General features: G+C 33.6%; 1 protein-coding gene across 4 annotated transcripts in view; it reads left to right on the forward strand.

Moving 5' to 3' along the window:
* LOC109811031 (calcium-transporting ATPase 10, plasma membrane-type) overlaps window positions 1–14,938 on the forward strand; it is a 29,911-nt gene that overhangs the window by 10,294 nt on the left and 4,679 nt on the right. For all 4 annotated transcript variants that reach the window (XM_083075710.1, XM_083075712.1, XM_020374667.3 and 1 more), the window contains 31 exons: window positions 243–298; window positions 692–867; window positions 2,823–2,939; window positions 3,023–3,059; window positions 3,207–3,316; window positions 3,407–3,538; window positions 3,628–3,717; window positions 4,017–4,086; window positions 4,325–4,395; window positions 4,522–4,605; window positions 4,685–4,762; window positions 4,855–4,926; window positions 5,687–5,770; window positions 5,849–5,931; window positions 6,334–6,442; window positions 6,568–6,623; window positions 7,006–7,048; window positions 7,130–7,213; window positions 7,589–7,726; window positions 7,826–7,891; window positions 8,001–8,099; window positions 8,259–8,369; window positions 8,656–8,826; window positions 9,375–9,434; window positions 12,832–12,993; window positions 13,072–13,188; window positions 13,449–13,547; window positions 13,811–13,948; window positions 14,042–14,142; window positions 14,519–14,564; window positions 14,739–14,873. In XM_083075710.1, coding sequence (XP_082931836.1) covers window positions 703–867; window positions 2,823–2,939; window positions 3,023–3,059; window positions 3,207–3,316; window positions 3,407–3,538; window positions 3,628–3,717; window positions 4,017–4,086; window positions 4,325–4,395; window positions 4,522–4,605; window positions 4,685–4,762; window positions 4,855–4,926; window positions 5,687–5,770; window positions 5,849–5,931; window positions 6,334–6,442; window positions 6,568–6,623; window positions 7,006–7,048; window positions 7,130–7,213; window positions 7,589–7,726; window positions 7,826–7,891; window positions 8,001–8,099; window positions 8,259–8,369; window positions 8,656–8,826; window positions 9,375–9,434; window positions 12,832–12,993; window positions 13,072–13,188; window positions 13,449–13,547; window positions 13,811–13,948; window positions 14,042–14,142; window positions 14,519–14,564; window positions 14,739–14,873 — 2,928 coding nt within the window. In that variant the 5' untranslated portion in view covers window positions 243–298; window positions 692–702. The remainder of the gene's footprint in view (window positions 1–242; window positions 299–691; window positions 868–2,822; window positions 2,940–3,022; window positions 3,060–3,206; window positions 3,317–3,406; window positions 3,539–3,627; window positions 3,718–4,016; window positions 4,087–4,324; window positions 4,396–4,521; window positions 4,606–4,684; window positions 4,763–4,854; window positions 4,927–5,686; window positions 5,771–5,848; window positions 5,932–6,333; window positions 6,443–6,567; window positions 6,624–7,005; window positions 7,049–7,129; window positions 7,214–7,588; window positions 7,727–7,825; window positions 7,892–8,000; window positions 8,100–8,258; window positions 8,370–8,655; window positions 8,827–9,374; window positions 9,435–12,831; window positions 12,994–13,071; window positions 13,189–13,448; window positions 13,548–13,810; window positions 13,949–14,041; window positions 14,143–14,518; window positions 14,565–14,738; window positions 14,874–14,938) is intronic.

Here is a 14,938-nt window from a genome sequence, read left to right on the forward strand (position 1 = left end):
CAAAAAACCTTTTATTAGAAATACGAAAACGTGGAGGAGAATAATGAATATATTCTCGAGCGCATTAACTTCGTATATCGCACTTAAATCGTAAAAAGAAGTTTCGTCGAAGAGCCAAACAAACAATGCGTATATTCTATTTCTCGTGAATGGAAATTAGTTAATTGTAGCTTCAAAAACGGTAGCGTTATTTATTGGTATAGTATTATTCGTTTCGTCATCTGAACTCTGTAGTGTTTCAGGTTTTGCAGAGGAAGACGAAGACCAGAATACACCTATTTCCATCAGAGTAATCTCGGTGAGTCACGCGCTACTATGCGAATTGCACAATGTACTACTGTTTAGAGAGAGAGGTTTTAGGGCTCCTTATTTTCTAGACAGAGATGTGTTATACTGTGTAAGTGAAAATGATTGATTTGGATTTAGAGACTATTCATTCATTGAAACTTCGACTTTGAATTATAAGGATAACGACAAAAAAAATTATCAGTGGAAATTTGAACAGTTTTTTTGATCGAACATGTTTTTTGAGTGTTGAAATTCCGAACTAAGATGTTTTCTTGTGAATCAGTGAGGTTTGAGGTGAGTGAGTGGAAGTGGAACTGTAAATAATAAAAATGATTATTATGATATACTGTGAAGTAGTAGTGAGGCATATAAGGTAGTGACGGTGTCATCTATTCTGCGACAGTTTTCGGAAGTATGAGTTTCTCCAAGGGCTCTCCCGGCGGCCAGACGCCGCGTGATATAGAGGCTGGGTCTCCCCGTAGCTTCTCTGCTGATTTTGATGATGGAGACTTTTCCTCTGATCCCTTTGATGTTACCAGAACAAAGAATGCTCCGGTTCAACGCCTCAGGCGTTGGAGGGTACGTGTCAACTATTCTAATTCACTCTCTTGCTGTCAATATATTATTATTGTTTTATTATTTTAATAAGATATGATTGATACTGTTTCTCTGCTTTTGATTTTCAACCGAATAAATATAAATATATGAATCCCCATGGGCACGGGATACTATTTCAGTGAAGTTGGTTAAAACTGTCTGCGGATTTTACTTGTGCAGTAATATTGTGAGTTGGGCATTTGTTGGTCTTTCTCGCATGCTATTGGTGCCTTGTCCCGTAGGATTTTGGGTGCCATTCCCTTATCAATTCATATGCATGTGCTCGTATATATATAATATATATAGGTGGGGTTCCACTTGTTGAACCAGTATATTTTTCCAAACTTTCCTTTGTGTATTGATATAAACACACACAGATAGACAGGGAGGGAGAGCACTGCTTATCATTTTAATGGTGTACAGGATCCAAATAAAGAGCAGCAGAAGCTCTTGCATAGTATTTGGGTGAAGGAGAATGAAAGGGAGTGGAGGAAAGGAGAGGAACTTTTATTAATTTTTCTTATTTGGTTCAATTTTTAGGAGGAGAATGAAGAGTAGCAAAATCTCTCATCATCAAATTTTAGTTCCACTCTAATATTGTGAGGATTTGGAGGGGAGAGGCTTTAAAACATTTTTAGTATTATACTATTATGTCTAAAATATTTTTACATGTGTTTTAAAATTCTAAATTATAAGGATATAAAGATAAATTAATTTTTAAAATTTTTTCCCTCTCCTAGTGAACCAAACAAGAAAATAGTTATCTCTCCCTTCATCTAAACCAAACAGAGTTTCTAATTCTTCTCCCACCGAGTTTTTTCATGTGTTAGGGTCATGTGAAGAGAGACAAAAACGTGGAGAAAATAATGTTTCAACTGGCGTTTAGGGTCTCTTGAACTCACATGAGAAGGTTCATTCCCCAAATGAATTGATGAGAGCATGGGCTAGGAGAATACTGGATAGACTTCATGGTTTGAAGGAGACATGTTTGAAAAGATAAGCAGATGATCAAAATGGCTCAAAAGATACAAAGATCAAGTACTGATTGGTAATTTTTTGGGGAAGGAGACAAGGAGATTAGAGATTGATATGAGCATTCGTAGCGAAGGCAAAAAGAAGAAAGCAACAGACTTGATTATCAACTTTTCTAAGTCAAGTTTCAACTCTACCCACCAACTTTGAATTTATTTGTAATGGGATACTTCTGACATTTGAAATTTCCCTTTATTGGAAGGAGATAAATCACTCAATTACTGTGAAAGTTTAACATTTTCACATGGGAAAAAGTCAAGTTTGTGACATGAAACTAAGCACTACTACAGTGCCAGGAGTTTGTTCCTAATAGACAATGATTGAATTTTTCATGCTAGTTTGAAGATTCAAGATGTATTCTATTTGCGATGACTCTTCTGAAGTTGCAATTATTCTCCTAGAAATTTAAACTTGTGTTGCCAAAACTGGCTTAAGACAAGATACAGAGCATTTTCTTGATCATGTATCATGTGAAAGTTTAACATTTTCACATGGGAAAAAGCCAAGTTTGTGACATGAAACTAAGTAATACTACAGTGCCAGGAATTTGTTCCTAATAGACAATGATTGAATTTTTCATGCTAGTTTGAAGATTCAAGATGTATTCTATTTGCAATGACTCTTCTGAAGTTGCAATTATTCTCCTAGAAATTTAAACTTCTGTTGCCAAAACTGGCTTAAGACAAGATACAGAGCATTTTCTTGATCATGTATCAGAGACTTGAAGCCACCTTCGTTTTTTTATTTCAAGTTTCAACAGTATCAGATTCCCACGTTATAGTTATTTTGTTAACATGAATTGCTGCTTGTACTTGACTATTTTGACGCATTATGTTTTTATTTTTGATATTTGGGAGACAATGTTTTGTTCAATGACCAGACAAATAATTCCTTTTGTTTTTCAGCAAGCGGCACTTGTGCTCAATGCTTCTCGTCGATTTCGTTACACCTTGGACTTAAAGAAAGAAGAGGAGAAGAAACGAGTATTAAGAATTGTTATAGTGCATACACGAGCCATTCAAGTTTGGTTCCTTCAGTTGACTTTCTATGGTATTGCTCATGTTGCATGTGTTAAGTGAACTAATAAATTAATTTACTCTGTTAGGCCGCATATCGTTTCAAGGCAGCTGGGCAAATGAATGGTGAGTCATTTTGGTGTGCTGATGCTTGGTGCTCCCTAGATCTTTATTAAATAACTTTTTCAGCGAGTTGGCCTGGTATATGACAAGCATGGACTCTATTTTTTTCTTCCAATATCAATGCTCAATGCTTTTAACTGTTGGGATTAGGAACTATAAAACCTCATTCAGGCTCCACTGGGGAATTTTCAATTGGACAAGAGCAACTCTCTTCAATTTCAAGGGACCGTGACATTTCTGCTCTGCAGGAAAAAGGAGGGGTAAGTGTGCTGAGAATAATTTTCTTAAATCAGTAATTCTATTGACTAGTGTCGTAATATTCATGTGATTCTTCTGAATCACTTTATAAGGTTGTAGGGTTATCACATTTGTTGAAAACCAATTTAGAAGAGGGAATTCAAGGTGATGATGATGACTTGATTAAACGGAGGAATGCATTCGGGTCCAACAACTACCCTCGAAAGAGTGGAAGAAGTTTTTTGGTAAAATTTGGTTCACATTATTCATTTAATGATCCTCATTTTATTGGAGTTTTATTGTATTGATGGCTTTATTTTGTTTCCTTCCATAGATGTTTATGTGGGATGCTTGCAAGGATCTGACCTTGGTTATTTTAATGGTAGCTGCAATGGCTTCATTAGTACTAGGGATAAAATCTGAGGTGAGATTAGTTGAGAAAGTTATGATGAAATTCATTGTTCATATATATCATGAAAAAGAAAATCTTGTTAGGTGTTTGTGTTAGACTCAAGCATTCTAGCACACTGAATACTGGATTATATTACTAATTTAATCTTTATAGTCTAGATTAAAATACACAATCATTGAAAGGAAGTTGTAAAGTTTCTTATTTGTAGTACTGTCCTATTGCCCATTTTCTTGTAATTTTTCCTTATTGGTATTCTTGGATAATGTCAGTTCCTTTGTATTTCTCATTCATCCCTTCATAATCTGTTTCAGGGTATCAAGGAAGGATGGTATGATGGGGGAAGCATTGCTTTTGCAGTTATTCTTGTTATTGTTGTTACAGGTATTAATATTTTGTCTTTGCAATGTTGATAATGCATTAAAGCATTTAATTACACGTTTTATTATTCTGCTTCAGAATTTGGAATTTGATATAAAAATGCATTTAGCGTAGACACAAGTCCATTATCAGCTTTGTCATTTATTGTGGAGGTTATCATAATAATTATACATCTAGTATTATTCTCCTTTAACGTTAACGGGCAAAACATCCTCTTTTGTTTCTCCTCCTCTTTTCATAGCTGTAAGCGATTATAAGCAGTCTCTTCAGTTTCGAGACCTAAATGAGCACAAGAGAAACATACATTTGGAGGTTTGTTTTTTTGGCTTAGCTATACTTTTTAGTTATTTATTTAATTATTGTCATTATTAAAATTTTAATGTTATCATCAATTTATCATATTTCTTTAACTTTTTGCTTCAATTTGTGTTTGAGAAGGTTATTCGGGATGGTAGAAGAGTTGAGATCTCCATATATGATGTTGTTGTCGGTGATGTTATTCCCCTTAATATTGGTAACCAGGTATGTCTTTTGTCATTGTTGCATATCATACCTAATGGTTGCGTTTCTTGTTATTTAGATATTGACTGATCTTTTCTAGGTCCCTGCTGATGGAGTTTTGATCACTGGTCACTCTCTTGCAATTGATGAATCAAGTATGACAGGGGAGAGCAAGATTGTAAGTGCTTATTTCTATCATGTAGAGTATAAGGTTAGTTACTGTGTTTTTTTTTTTTTTTCCTAAGTTGGTAACAATTTTCCCTTTTGCAGGTCGATAAAAATTCCAATGATCCTTTTTTAATTTCTGGATGTAAAGTTGCGGACGGCAGTGGCAATATGCTGGTAAATTTTGGACTTTCATTTTCCCCTCTATTGTTGTATTTGTCCAGTCTTGATTTTATTTACAAAACTAAGGAGTTTCAAAGGGTTGTTGATGTAATTCATAACCTATAAGTGGACCTCAACTCTTAAAGCTTAGATGGGAATTATCCCAAGGACCAAAAAAATGTGTAAAATACCACTTTGGTCTAGGAAAGATTTGAGGTGGACCATATTAGTCCTTGAAAGATATTTCATAAAAAAAAGAATTAGTCCTTGAAAGATGGAAATCGGCATTTGCATCCTTGAAAGGTGAAAAAATCGTTCGTTTTAGTCCTTTTTTTTGTCATCATAATCTCTAAAAAGAACTAAATTGATTGACATTTTCATCTTTCAGGGATTAATGTTACTAACTTCAAATCTTTAAGAAACTAAAATGGTGTTTTACTAAAACTGTGCATTTACTGGGAATTTTTTTCTATTTGGATTCATAAGGAAATTGCTCGTTTTTTCTAGAAAAGTCACTTTGAAATGATGTCAATTATTCACTTATCTAGTGCATGCTGTTCATGAAGGGATTTTATTCCCTGTTTGATTTTTGAAAACAATTGGGGCAGAGAGAAGAGGTGAAATATGGATTAAATTGTACTGAACTTCTTTCAATAATTCAATATATTAAATATTGTATTTGTTCTGTCTTAGTTTTAGTCCACCTTTTTAATTGATTAAACATATATTTTTTTCTTTATGATGTTCCTTTTTTTTGGTTGCTTTCCTTCCTCAGGTAACGGCTGTTGGTATTAATACTGAATGGGGACTTCTAATGGCTAGCATTTCAGAAGACAATGGTGAAGAAACTCCTTTGCAGGTCCCTTTTTGCACGCAATTTTGTTTTTTAGTTCCTGCTTCTAATAGTATGTTTTACCTATGTAAGTTCTCAACATAGGTACGCTTAAATGGTCTCGCTACCTTAATTGGTATTGTTGGACTCTCTGTGGCTGTTGTGGTTCTGCTGGTGCTACTGGCCAGGTTTCTATCTGTTTCTTTTTATGATTTAGTAATATTTTTTTAGTTAAAATTGCAAATCTTTAACACTCTGATCCTTTATCAAATAGACCCCTGGTGTGTATTCTTTGTAGTTAACATCCCATGGGATTTTAGGTCTGTCAATTAACCTGCTAAAATTTAACATATGGCTTATTCTCCAGAATCTCCACTAATTCATTTGGTTAACTGTCAAAATTGAAAGCAAGGGTAATTTGCCATTTGTTGAGTTAAATGCTGAAATTAAAATTTTAAGCACGGTGTCAATTGTGAAATCACAGGACTATTTGCCAAACTTTCAAAGTTGAAGTGGATAATTTGCAATTTAACCTAGTTTTTTTCTCTCTTATTTTTCCATGTCTCTGAAATGGCAACCTATAAGCGCAGATATTTCTCTGGAAATACTAGAAACACAGATGGAAGTATTCAATTTATAGCGGGCAAGACCAAAGTTGGGGATGCCATTGATGGAGCAATTAAGATTGTCACTGTTGCGGTATGTGCATTGAGAAGTACTAGACTCACCTGAAATTATATGATCCATTTACAGATAAATATCCATAAACTTTCATAGGCCTTAACGTTAATATCTATGAGGTGATTGTATTGCGTTGGATATAGGTCACCATTGTAGTGGTTGCAGTGCCTGAAGGGCTCCCTTTAGCAGTTACCTTAACGTAAGTTTGATAATTTTTATCTATATTTTGTCTATTATTGTCTTGATGGACATGTGGTAAAATTGCTGCTACTTCACATTATGGATAACAGTATCATTGTCCTTTGACTTCAATATGATTTATACATTTGATCCTTAATTATTTTAAATTTTTAATTGGTGTACCTAATATTGCTCCAATGTAGAATATTTTCTGCCCTTTAATCTGTCATTTTCTATCTTATGGCCTATTTTTTTAATTTCAATTTTATTTTCTTATCATTAAATGATGCCACCATGATCTCTATTTTATCCATTTTAGATATGTCAATATGCTCTTTCATATCTATGACATTGTTACTCTCTACTGATACTTGCACTGTTTCCCATCAACTATTTTGTAGTCTTGCCTACTCAATGAAAAAAATGATGGCAGATAAAGCTTTGGTATGACAATTTTTCTTTGTGCTATTGGATTTGGCACTCCTATTAGTGAAATGCTATTTAATATAACTCGTTGAATTGCAGGTGAGGAGGCTTTCTGCCTGTGAGACAATGGGGTCAGCCACAATCATTTGCAGTGACAAGACTGGAACATTGACTATGAATCAGGTTAGTTGTGATTTATGACTCAGTATTTAAACTCTTAATAATATTTATGGTAAGTTACAAAAACTTGTTGGAGGGCATTTGTTGCAAATATTTTAGTTCTATTGTAGCATATGTGCTTCCCAGCTTATGTTGCAAATATTTCTTTTGGGTCAAAATTTTGAAGAAGTAGTTTATATGTTTGCATTTATTAGAAAATATGAATTTTGGTCAAACTTAATCTTATAAAATTGGCTTGTAAGGTGAAAGTTATTTCCACATATATACTCTATTATCTTTATTTTTAGTCAATGTGGAACTTAGACATTTTCCAATAACTTTAATGAATATAATAATGTGTCCAGCAAATCTTAATTTCTCCTAAATTCTTTGAGATAGATGACTGTGGTTGAGGCTTGCATTGGTGGGAAGAAGATTTCTCCTCCTCACGATAAATCACAGTTCTCTCCTACGCTCTGCTCTTTGCTGATTGAAGGTGTTGCACAGAACACTAATGGGAGTGTTTATGCTCATGAGGTATGATAGAAATGTTTTACTTTGCTCAGTATTCCCCCCTTATAATAATCTCATGCTTGATTGGTTCTACTACTTCATGAATAATTCTATTCATAACAGGGACGTAATGATGTTGAGGTTTCTGGCTCACCAACAGAAAAGGCAATTTTAGAGTGGGGAATTCGGGTCTGTTTTGGAACTCAAGTTTTTTTTTTTTTTTTTTAATATGTCATTTTAAGGAGTTTCATGTGATTACAAGTTTACAACTAGTTATGACTGTTATATAAAATTTCAGCTTGAAATGGATTTTAAGGCTGCCAGATCAAAATCATCAATTATTCATGTCTTCCCATTCAATTCAGACAAAAAGCGTGGGGGAGTTGCAATACAGATGGTAATACCTTGTTGGCATTTTAATTCAAATATGTAAAAAATTTGCTTCTGTTCTAAACTGATATGCTATTAGGTATCTAATATATTATGTTATATGATGATGTACTATATCTTGTTTGTCATCCTTTCCACTATTGCTAATAGTTTTATACTTTTTCAGCCCGACTCTTCAATCCATATACATTGGAAAGGTGCTGCTGAGATAGTCCTAGCTTGCTGTACAAAGTATATGGATGCAAATGGTCAAAGGATGAAGATGGATGAAGCGCAGGTTTGAGAAAATAGTTACCTATTTAGTCCAATAGTTAAATAAAGGCATTGGTTTTTCTTCCCGCTCAACTTTTTCCTGTTGGAAACCTTATCTGATTATCTCTCTTTTTAGAATTTTACGCTTAGTTTTCCTATTTTGTCTCCTATTTTCTCCATCTATTATCATTACACACACTCATGAAACAAGCAAATTCAAGTATTACATGAGCTGTTGGATGGCATTTGATACTGGTTTTTTTTACTGATTTTGGTAATGTTGTCAAAAGTGAAAATTTCCTGGCTTGCAGATGACGGCTTTTAAAAAAACTATTGAAGACATGGCTGCTGATAGTCTACGTTGTATTGCCATTGCATATAGATCATATGAAAAGGAGAATGTTCCAACTAGCGAAGAAGAACTTGCCCACTGGTCATTACCAGAGGATGATCTTGTTTTATTGGCTATTATTGGCCTGAAGGTAATATTTCCTCTTGAAATTAGATTGCCATGCGTTGGGAATCCATGAATGAGAGAGTCGACAGATAGAATGGAAGAAAGAAAGAAAGAAAGAATGGAAAGGAGATCCTATTAATATATTAAACTTCATGATAAAGGACGAATTCTCCTTCCAAGCGTTTGCCTTTTCACAATAGAGCTAATGCTCAGTTCACAAATGTTATCATTCTCAGAATGATACCTCTTCCCTTACACCCCCCATTTATTTTCTAACCAGCTGCTGTAACTGTCAAAACTAGCTATTTTATTTATCCCCCCTTTATTCTTCCAACCAAATCCCTTCTGTTCTAATACATTGTCATCTTTGTAATGTTATCCTGATTTTATACTCGTTACCGCTATTGTTTATAATTTTCCCAATTGTCATTCTTTATCTGGTACATCTTGTTTAGAGTCAATTATCGTTCTTAAAGGGCCTTACTCTTTGTTGCACGACTTATACGTTTTATTTTGTATTATGTCAATATGTTCTAACTATTTGTCTTGTATCAATTATGCATTGATATGCAGGATCCTTGTCGACCTGGTGTCAAAGATGCAGTGCAGCTTTGCAAAAAGGCTGGAGTTGAGGTACTGATACATGCTTTTGATGTTGATCCATTAAGAGACTTAGGTCATTGAGACAAGTATAACATGTTACAGTACAGTTGTTATATTATATTACTCTATTTGTAGTTTAGTACCGCTAAGTGCCCAAGGTTTTTTTTTCTTTCCAAAAGTAATGTATTCTTAGGGGCGCCTGTGAGAGCTTATTTGAATAAGCTTCACGGAGAAACCTATAAAAATTAACTCTTTTTTGAGCTTATCGATCAAGCTCTCATTTGATAAGATTTTACTGAATAAGTGCTTATTTAAGTTATTCACTCAAGTGTGCCCTAAATTCACTGGCATTAACTCTCTTCTTTTTGTCAAAGCTGCTCCTTGCGAATCTTGAGAAAATTGAAACCCCAAACAGTTACACTAGAGGATAGTCAAGTGACTATTTTTCCTTACGGAGTTTTGCATGCTCTTCTTGAGGCTTCTATTATTGGGCAAGGTTATAACTTATAATCCTCTACAGTCTTCATTGTCTGACATGCTCATCAAGAATATAAGATACAGAAATCACCAATGAATCAGTTAGAATTTCCTTATATGAAGGAACCTGGGGTGACATCATCATGGCTTAGCCAGTACATATATGACACGACTTTAGTAGTACCCATGCATAATCTGATTATCCACCTCGGAAGTTACCTAAACATTCTTGCTGTTCCTTTCCAATTGATCTTCTACAACCTCACTGGTTATTGTCACTCACCTATCCATTGATGTTTTTAATTCGACAAACCAAGTTTTAATTTTGTGAGACCGCAGATATCCTAATAGTGAACACCCAATCTAATCCAGAGTACACTCCATTTTTTTTCTGTGATCCTGAGCTGATTGCTGGAAGAAAGCTGCTGAAGTTGCCAGCTGGTAAATAGGCCCCTGACAGTACTGATAGAGACATACTCTCTCTCTATTATAAATAAAAAAATTGATTTCACACGTACTAAAAAAATTAGTTAACTATATAAAATTTTATTAATTTTATAATATTCTTTCTAAACTGTCTTTATTATAAATGTTCATACCTCTTGATTAAGTGATTATAAGACTTGTCTTGAAACACCGGGCCAGTATTTCTAAAATACATTCTTGCAAGTATTAAAATAATGTTTGATCAGAAGATTCAAAAATCATTTTAAAAAAATATCATTAAACGAGACAATAGTTAAAAATTTGTTTATATTTAAAAATAAAAAATGTGTCTTTTTAGTTGTTGCTTATAATAGAAAACAAGAGAGAATATTGTTTCACCTACAACAATGCTGTTATCTAAAATCTCAAGCATGGGTACTCTTAAAGTCATGTTGTACACATATTTGGTATGTACTTGTACCCGATACACGTTGAGTATTCGTGGATACGTACCAGATATGTACCAAACACATTTTCCGAAAAAGAAAATGTTAGGTACTTATGGGGGTAAATATTAAGTTTGCACCTAGGGGACATTGAACCTGCTAAATCAATTCGCCAAAATTGCGAAGTCGGTTAAGTAGTTCAATCCACCCTGCCAACCTAGCGGGTTAAAGGTGGGGTGGAGCAGGTTGGCCGAGTTGACTTGTCTAATCTATCAATATTTAGTGTATGAGTTGTGATAATTTTCGTTCGAAACATCGTCCAAATCTTAAAATATTAATAGTTTTTAATAAATTTATTATTAAATAATTATTTAACTTAATATTTTATAATTTAAGTTAATATTTTAATCTTTCTGAATGTTTTTTGGAACAAGAATTCGAGAGCTCTACCATTTTTTTTAATGTATATATAAATGAATTTATTTTTTTATAATTAAAATAAACATATAATGATTGATGTGTTAAAATAATAAATTAGTATTTTAAAAAATTTTCTTTTATTTTGAATTTTTTTAGTGGGTTTTGATAAGTTAACTTGTGAACCCACCATTTCACAATCAACCCATTTTTATTATTTGATTTGTCAACCTGTCTTTAAATGAGATGGGTTATATTTTTCAACCCACCTTTAAGTTGACCCACCCTGCTTTAGTTGGGTTGATGGCGTGTTGGATCAGGTGGATCCCATTTTGCTAGCTATATGTGCACCCTTGGTCTGATAAATAAAAGAATTGTCCTTTAGTGAAAAAATAAAATAAAATATTTTTTTTCTTCTTATATTTTACTTGCTATCATTCATGTTTTTGTTATGTATCCTTGTTTGTGTTTGACATAAGACACTCTTTGTTCTTGACCTCCTGAATCTATCACCTGTGAGTATCAAGTATAACTCATCCAAATTGGTCATTATGAATCATTTTAAGATGAATGAGATTCATTTTAAGGAGCAATTTACTTTAAATATTTAATTGACATTCATAAAAAGTATCTAATGATTTATGAGTTAAATACATCTTATTTATTGACTTTCTTGAAGTTGCTACTCTTTCTCTTATTAAACTAAATTTAGAGCGATTCTTCTTATAATATTGATTGATAAAAGAAATTATGAGATTGAAACAGTTAAAGTATAATATTACAGTCATACATAGGTGTTATAATATTGATTTATGGATAATTACAAGTTGTAGTTTTTTCTTATGATTTCTTTTTGTTGTTTTGAAGAATTTAGTTCCTTTTATGTTATAAATTATGCTTATTTATATTTCTTTATTATTTATACAATTTAATTGTGTTTATGTATAATTTCTTTTCTTAATTTATGTATTAGGTTTTGCTTAATGTACCCAAACCCTAGATTTTTTAAAATTTCCGTATCTGGTGCAATTTAATCCATGCACCGTAGATTTGTATTTATTTTATTAAAAATCATTTCACAAAATAAAACTACAATTTATTGAATCTTTGCATGTATCGCAACTTTTCTTATTAGTGGTGGAAAACTTGACTGTTTAAGCAAATTGAGCTTTATTGCATTATATTGATTATAATGCAGTCTTACTACATTGTACATGTGGTAGTTGCACCGGGGATTTCACACTTACCCAAACACAGAACTAAAATGTAACATTTTGTTACTTTCACGTTCAACGGAAACTTTTTCACGTTGAACTTTAAACCAAACACACTATTAGTTATTATGTTTCTTGTAGAGGGTAAACCTTGAGAACGCGAGGGGTTTAAGTTTTAACACACTAATTATTAGATGTAAAAGAACGGATTTAAGATAGTAGTGAGTACCATTTATGTGAATTGATTTTTTTAAAAATATTTAAAAACATGTCAATGCTTTTGATATGACGAAGATGCAATGGCCTATTTTTCTTTTATAGGTTCATCTGATCTTTAATATCCTGCAAAATGAGCACTGATTAGGTTAAGAAATCAGTATGCTAGGCATATCCAGATTTCTACTTATGAAAAGTACTAATTTTCTTGGTTTGGATTTCTAATCCCAGTTAAAAATGGTCACTGGTGACAACGTTAAAACTGCAAAAGCAATTGCTATGGAATGTGGAATACTTTCAATTTCTGATGCCACAGAGACAACCATCATCGAAGGAAAAGTATTTCGATCCATGACAGATGAAAGGAGAGCAGAAATCGTTGAAAAGATATTGGTATGATCCAACTTCTATAACAGCTTTAGTGATGTAACTACTTGGCCAATGAGATTAAGTGTCGAGGCTATGTAATAGGTTATGGGGCGGTCATCTCCTAATGACAAGCTTTTGCTTGTGCAAGCATTGAGGAGAAACGGACATGTTGTGGCTGTAACCGGAGACGGAACAAATGATGCTCCCGCACTACATGAGGTTCGCAAGGCATTTCTTATGTTTTTGGGGCTTGTGCTTTTACTTTTATCTTAGATACAAGTTAAGATGATGACTAATTATAATGGTACAATAGGTGAGTATAACTGATGCCAACATTGTCATTGCTATGCCAATGTCATATTGTATTAGAAATTCGAATCTAGTACCTACGGTTCTGACTTACATTTTTTGGTTCAAATTATGTAAAAAAGTTTTTGTTTTCATGGTTGTGTTTGTGACTCTGTATTTTTGGGGTTTAGGCCGATATTGGTCTTGCAATGGGTATCCAAGGCACAGAAGTTGCTAAAGAGAGCTCTGATATCATTATTTTAGATGACAATTTTGCTTCAGTTGTGAAGGTTAGTCCTCATTTCTTATTTATGGGATTTTGAACTGTTCTTACTCAATGACACGTGTTTAACATCTACCTCTTGAAGGACTGTTTCTGGCATTACTTGAAGTGTAGAATTATAATTTTTTTAATACTTTTGTGAGATGTTTATATAGAATTAAGATGCATTTCATAGCCCCAGATATTATTTTGTGTAAAGCTGATTATGAATTGATGTTTGAACTTTGAAGCATAAGTGGTAGTGCCTTTCAATTTCTTTTGCCAATCCAGGTTGTCAAATGGGGGCGATCTGTATATGCAAATATTCAGAAATTTATCCAGTTTCAGCTTACAGTCAATATAGCAGCACTTGTTATAAATGTTGTTGCAGCATTTTCCACCGGTGATATCCCACTAAATACAGTACAGGTTTGCTTTCTGTTTGTCTTTTACTGGTTTGTGTTCCCTCATTTATTCGGAAGGCTATCCTTGTGAACTATAACTTCATTAATTTGTCATCAGCTTCTCTGGGTAAATCTTATCATGGATACTCTTGGAGCATTAGCCTTGGCAACTGAACCACCAACCAATGAACTGATGGATCAACATCCAATGGGTCGAAGGTCAATTTTTCTTTCTTTTCTTTTGGTTGTTTTTAGTGTTTCTTTTCAATGAAAGAAGGAAAATTCAAGCAAGAATAATGCACAAGATCCAAGTGATATATCCTTCACTAGTAGCAAAACAGCAGGTTACAATTAAAGTATTAACACATTGACACAAGTAAAAAGCTTTGTGAATCCCTCCAAAAGTAACCAGCAGCCAAAAGCTATAAAGATGCTAGTGAATGTTGAATTTGTTATTCTTGCATGGATTTTACATAACGCGCTTGTGTACAATGGACCTACTGTTGAAGCTCCATTACCAGAACATCAGATGCCGAACCTATGTTTGTAATGGTTTCTGTGTTATGAAATTGACAGCATCTTTTTTGCTTTACAGAGAACCTCTTGTGTCAAATATTATGTGGAGGAATCTGCTAATGCAGGTGAATTCTGTTTCTCATTTAGTGGCACCCTTGTTGCCATTGAAGCTGGCAGGAATTTTATTTTCACGTTGGCTAAGTCACAAGCAACCAACTAATGAATAAAATATAAAGCATTACTTATGCCATATTATTTCTGCTGTGTCAAAATCATCAATACTGGTTGGAACCTTTCAGGCAATGTACCAAGTGTCTGTCTTGCTTATACTTAATTTCCGAGGGACAAGCATACTGGGTTTGAGGGATGAGCCCAACCGCTCTGCAATCAAAGTGAAAAACACTCTGATATTCAACGCATTTGTTCTTTGTCAAGTAAGTCCTTGTCGTCACCAATTAATGGGAAATTACAAAACTCTAAGCTTTTGTAGCAGGTCACT

This window comes from Cajanus cajan, chromosome 5 (assembly GCF_000230855.2).
Source record: "Cajanus cajan strain Asha chromosome 5, NIPB_CcT2T_4, whole genome shotgun sequence".
NCBI lineage: Eukaryota > Viridiplantae > Streptophyta > Magnoliopsida > Fabales > Fabaceae > Cajanus > Cajanus cajan.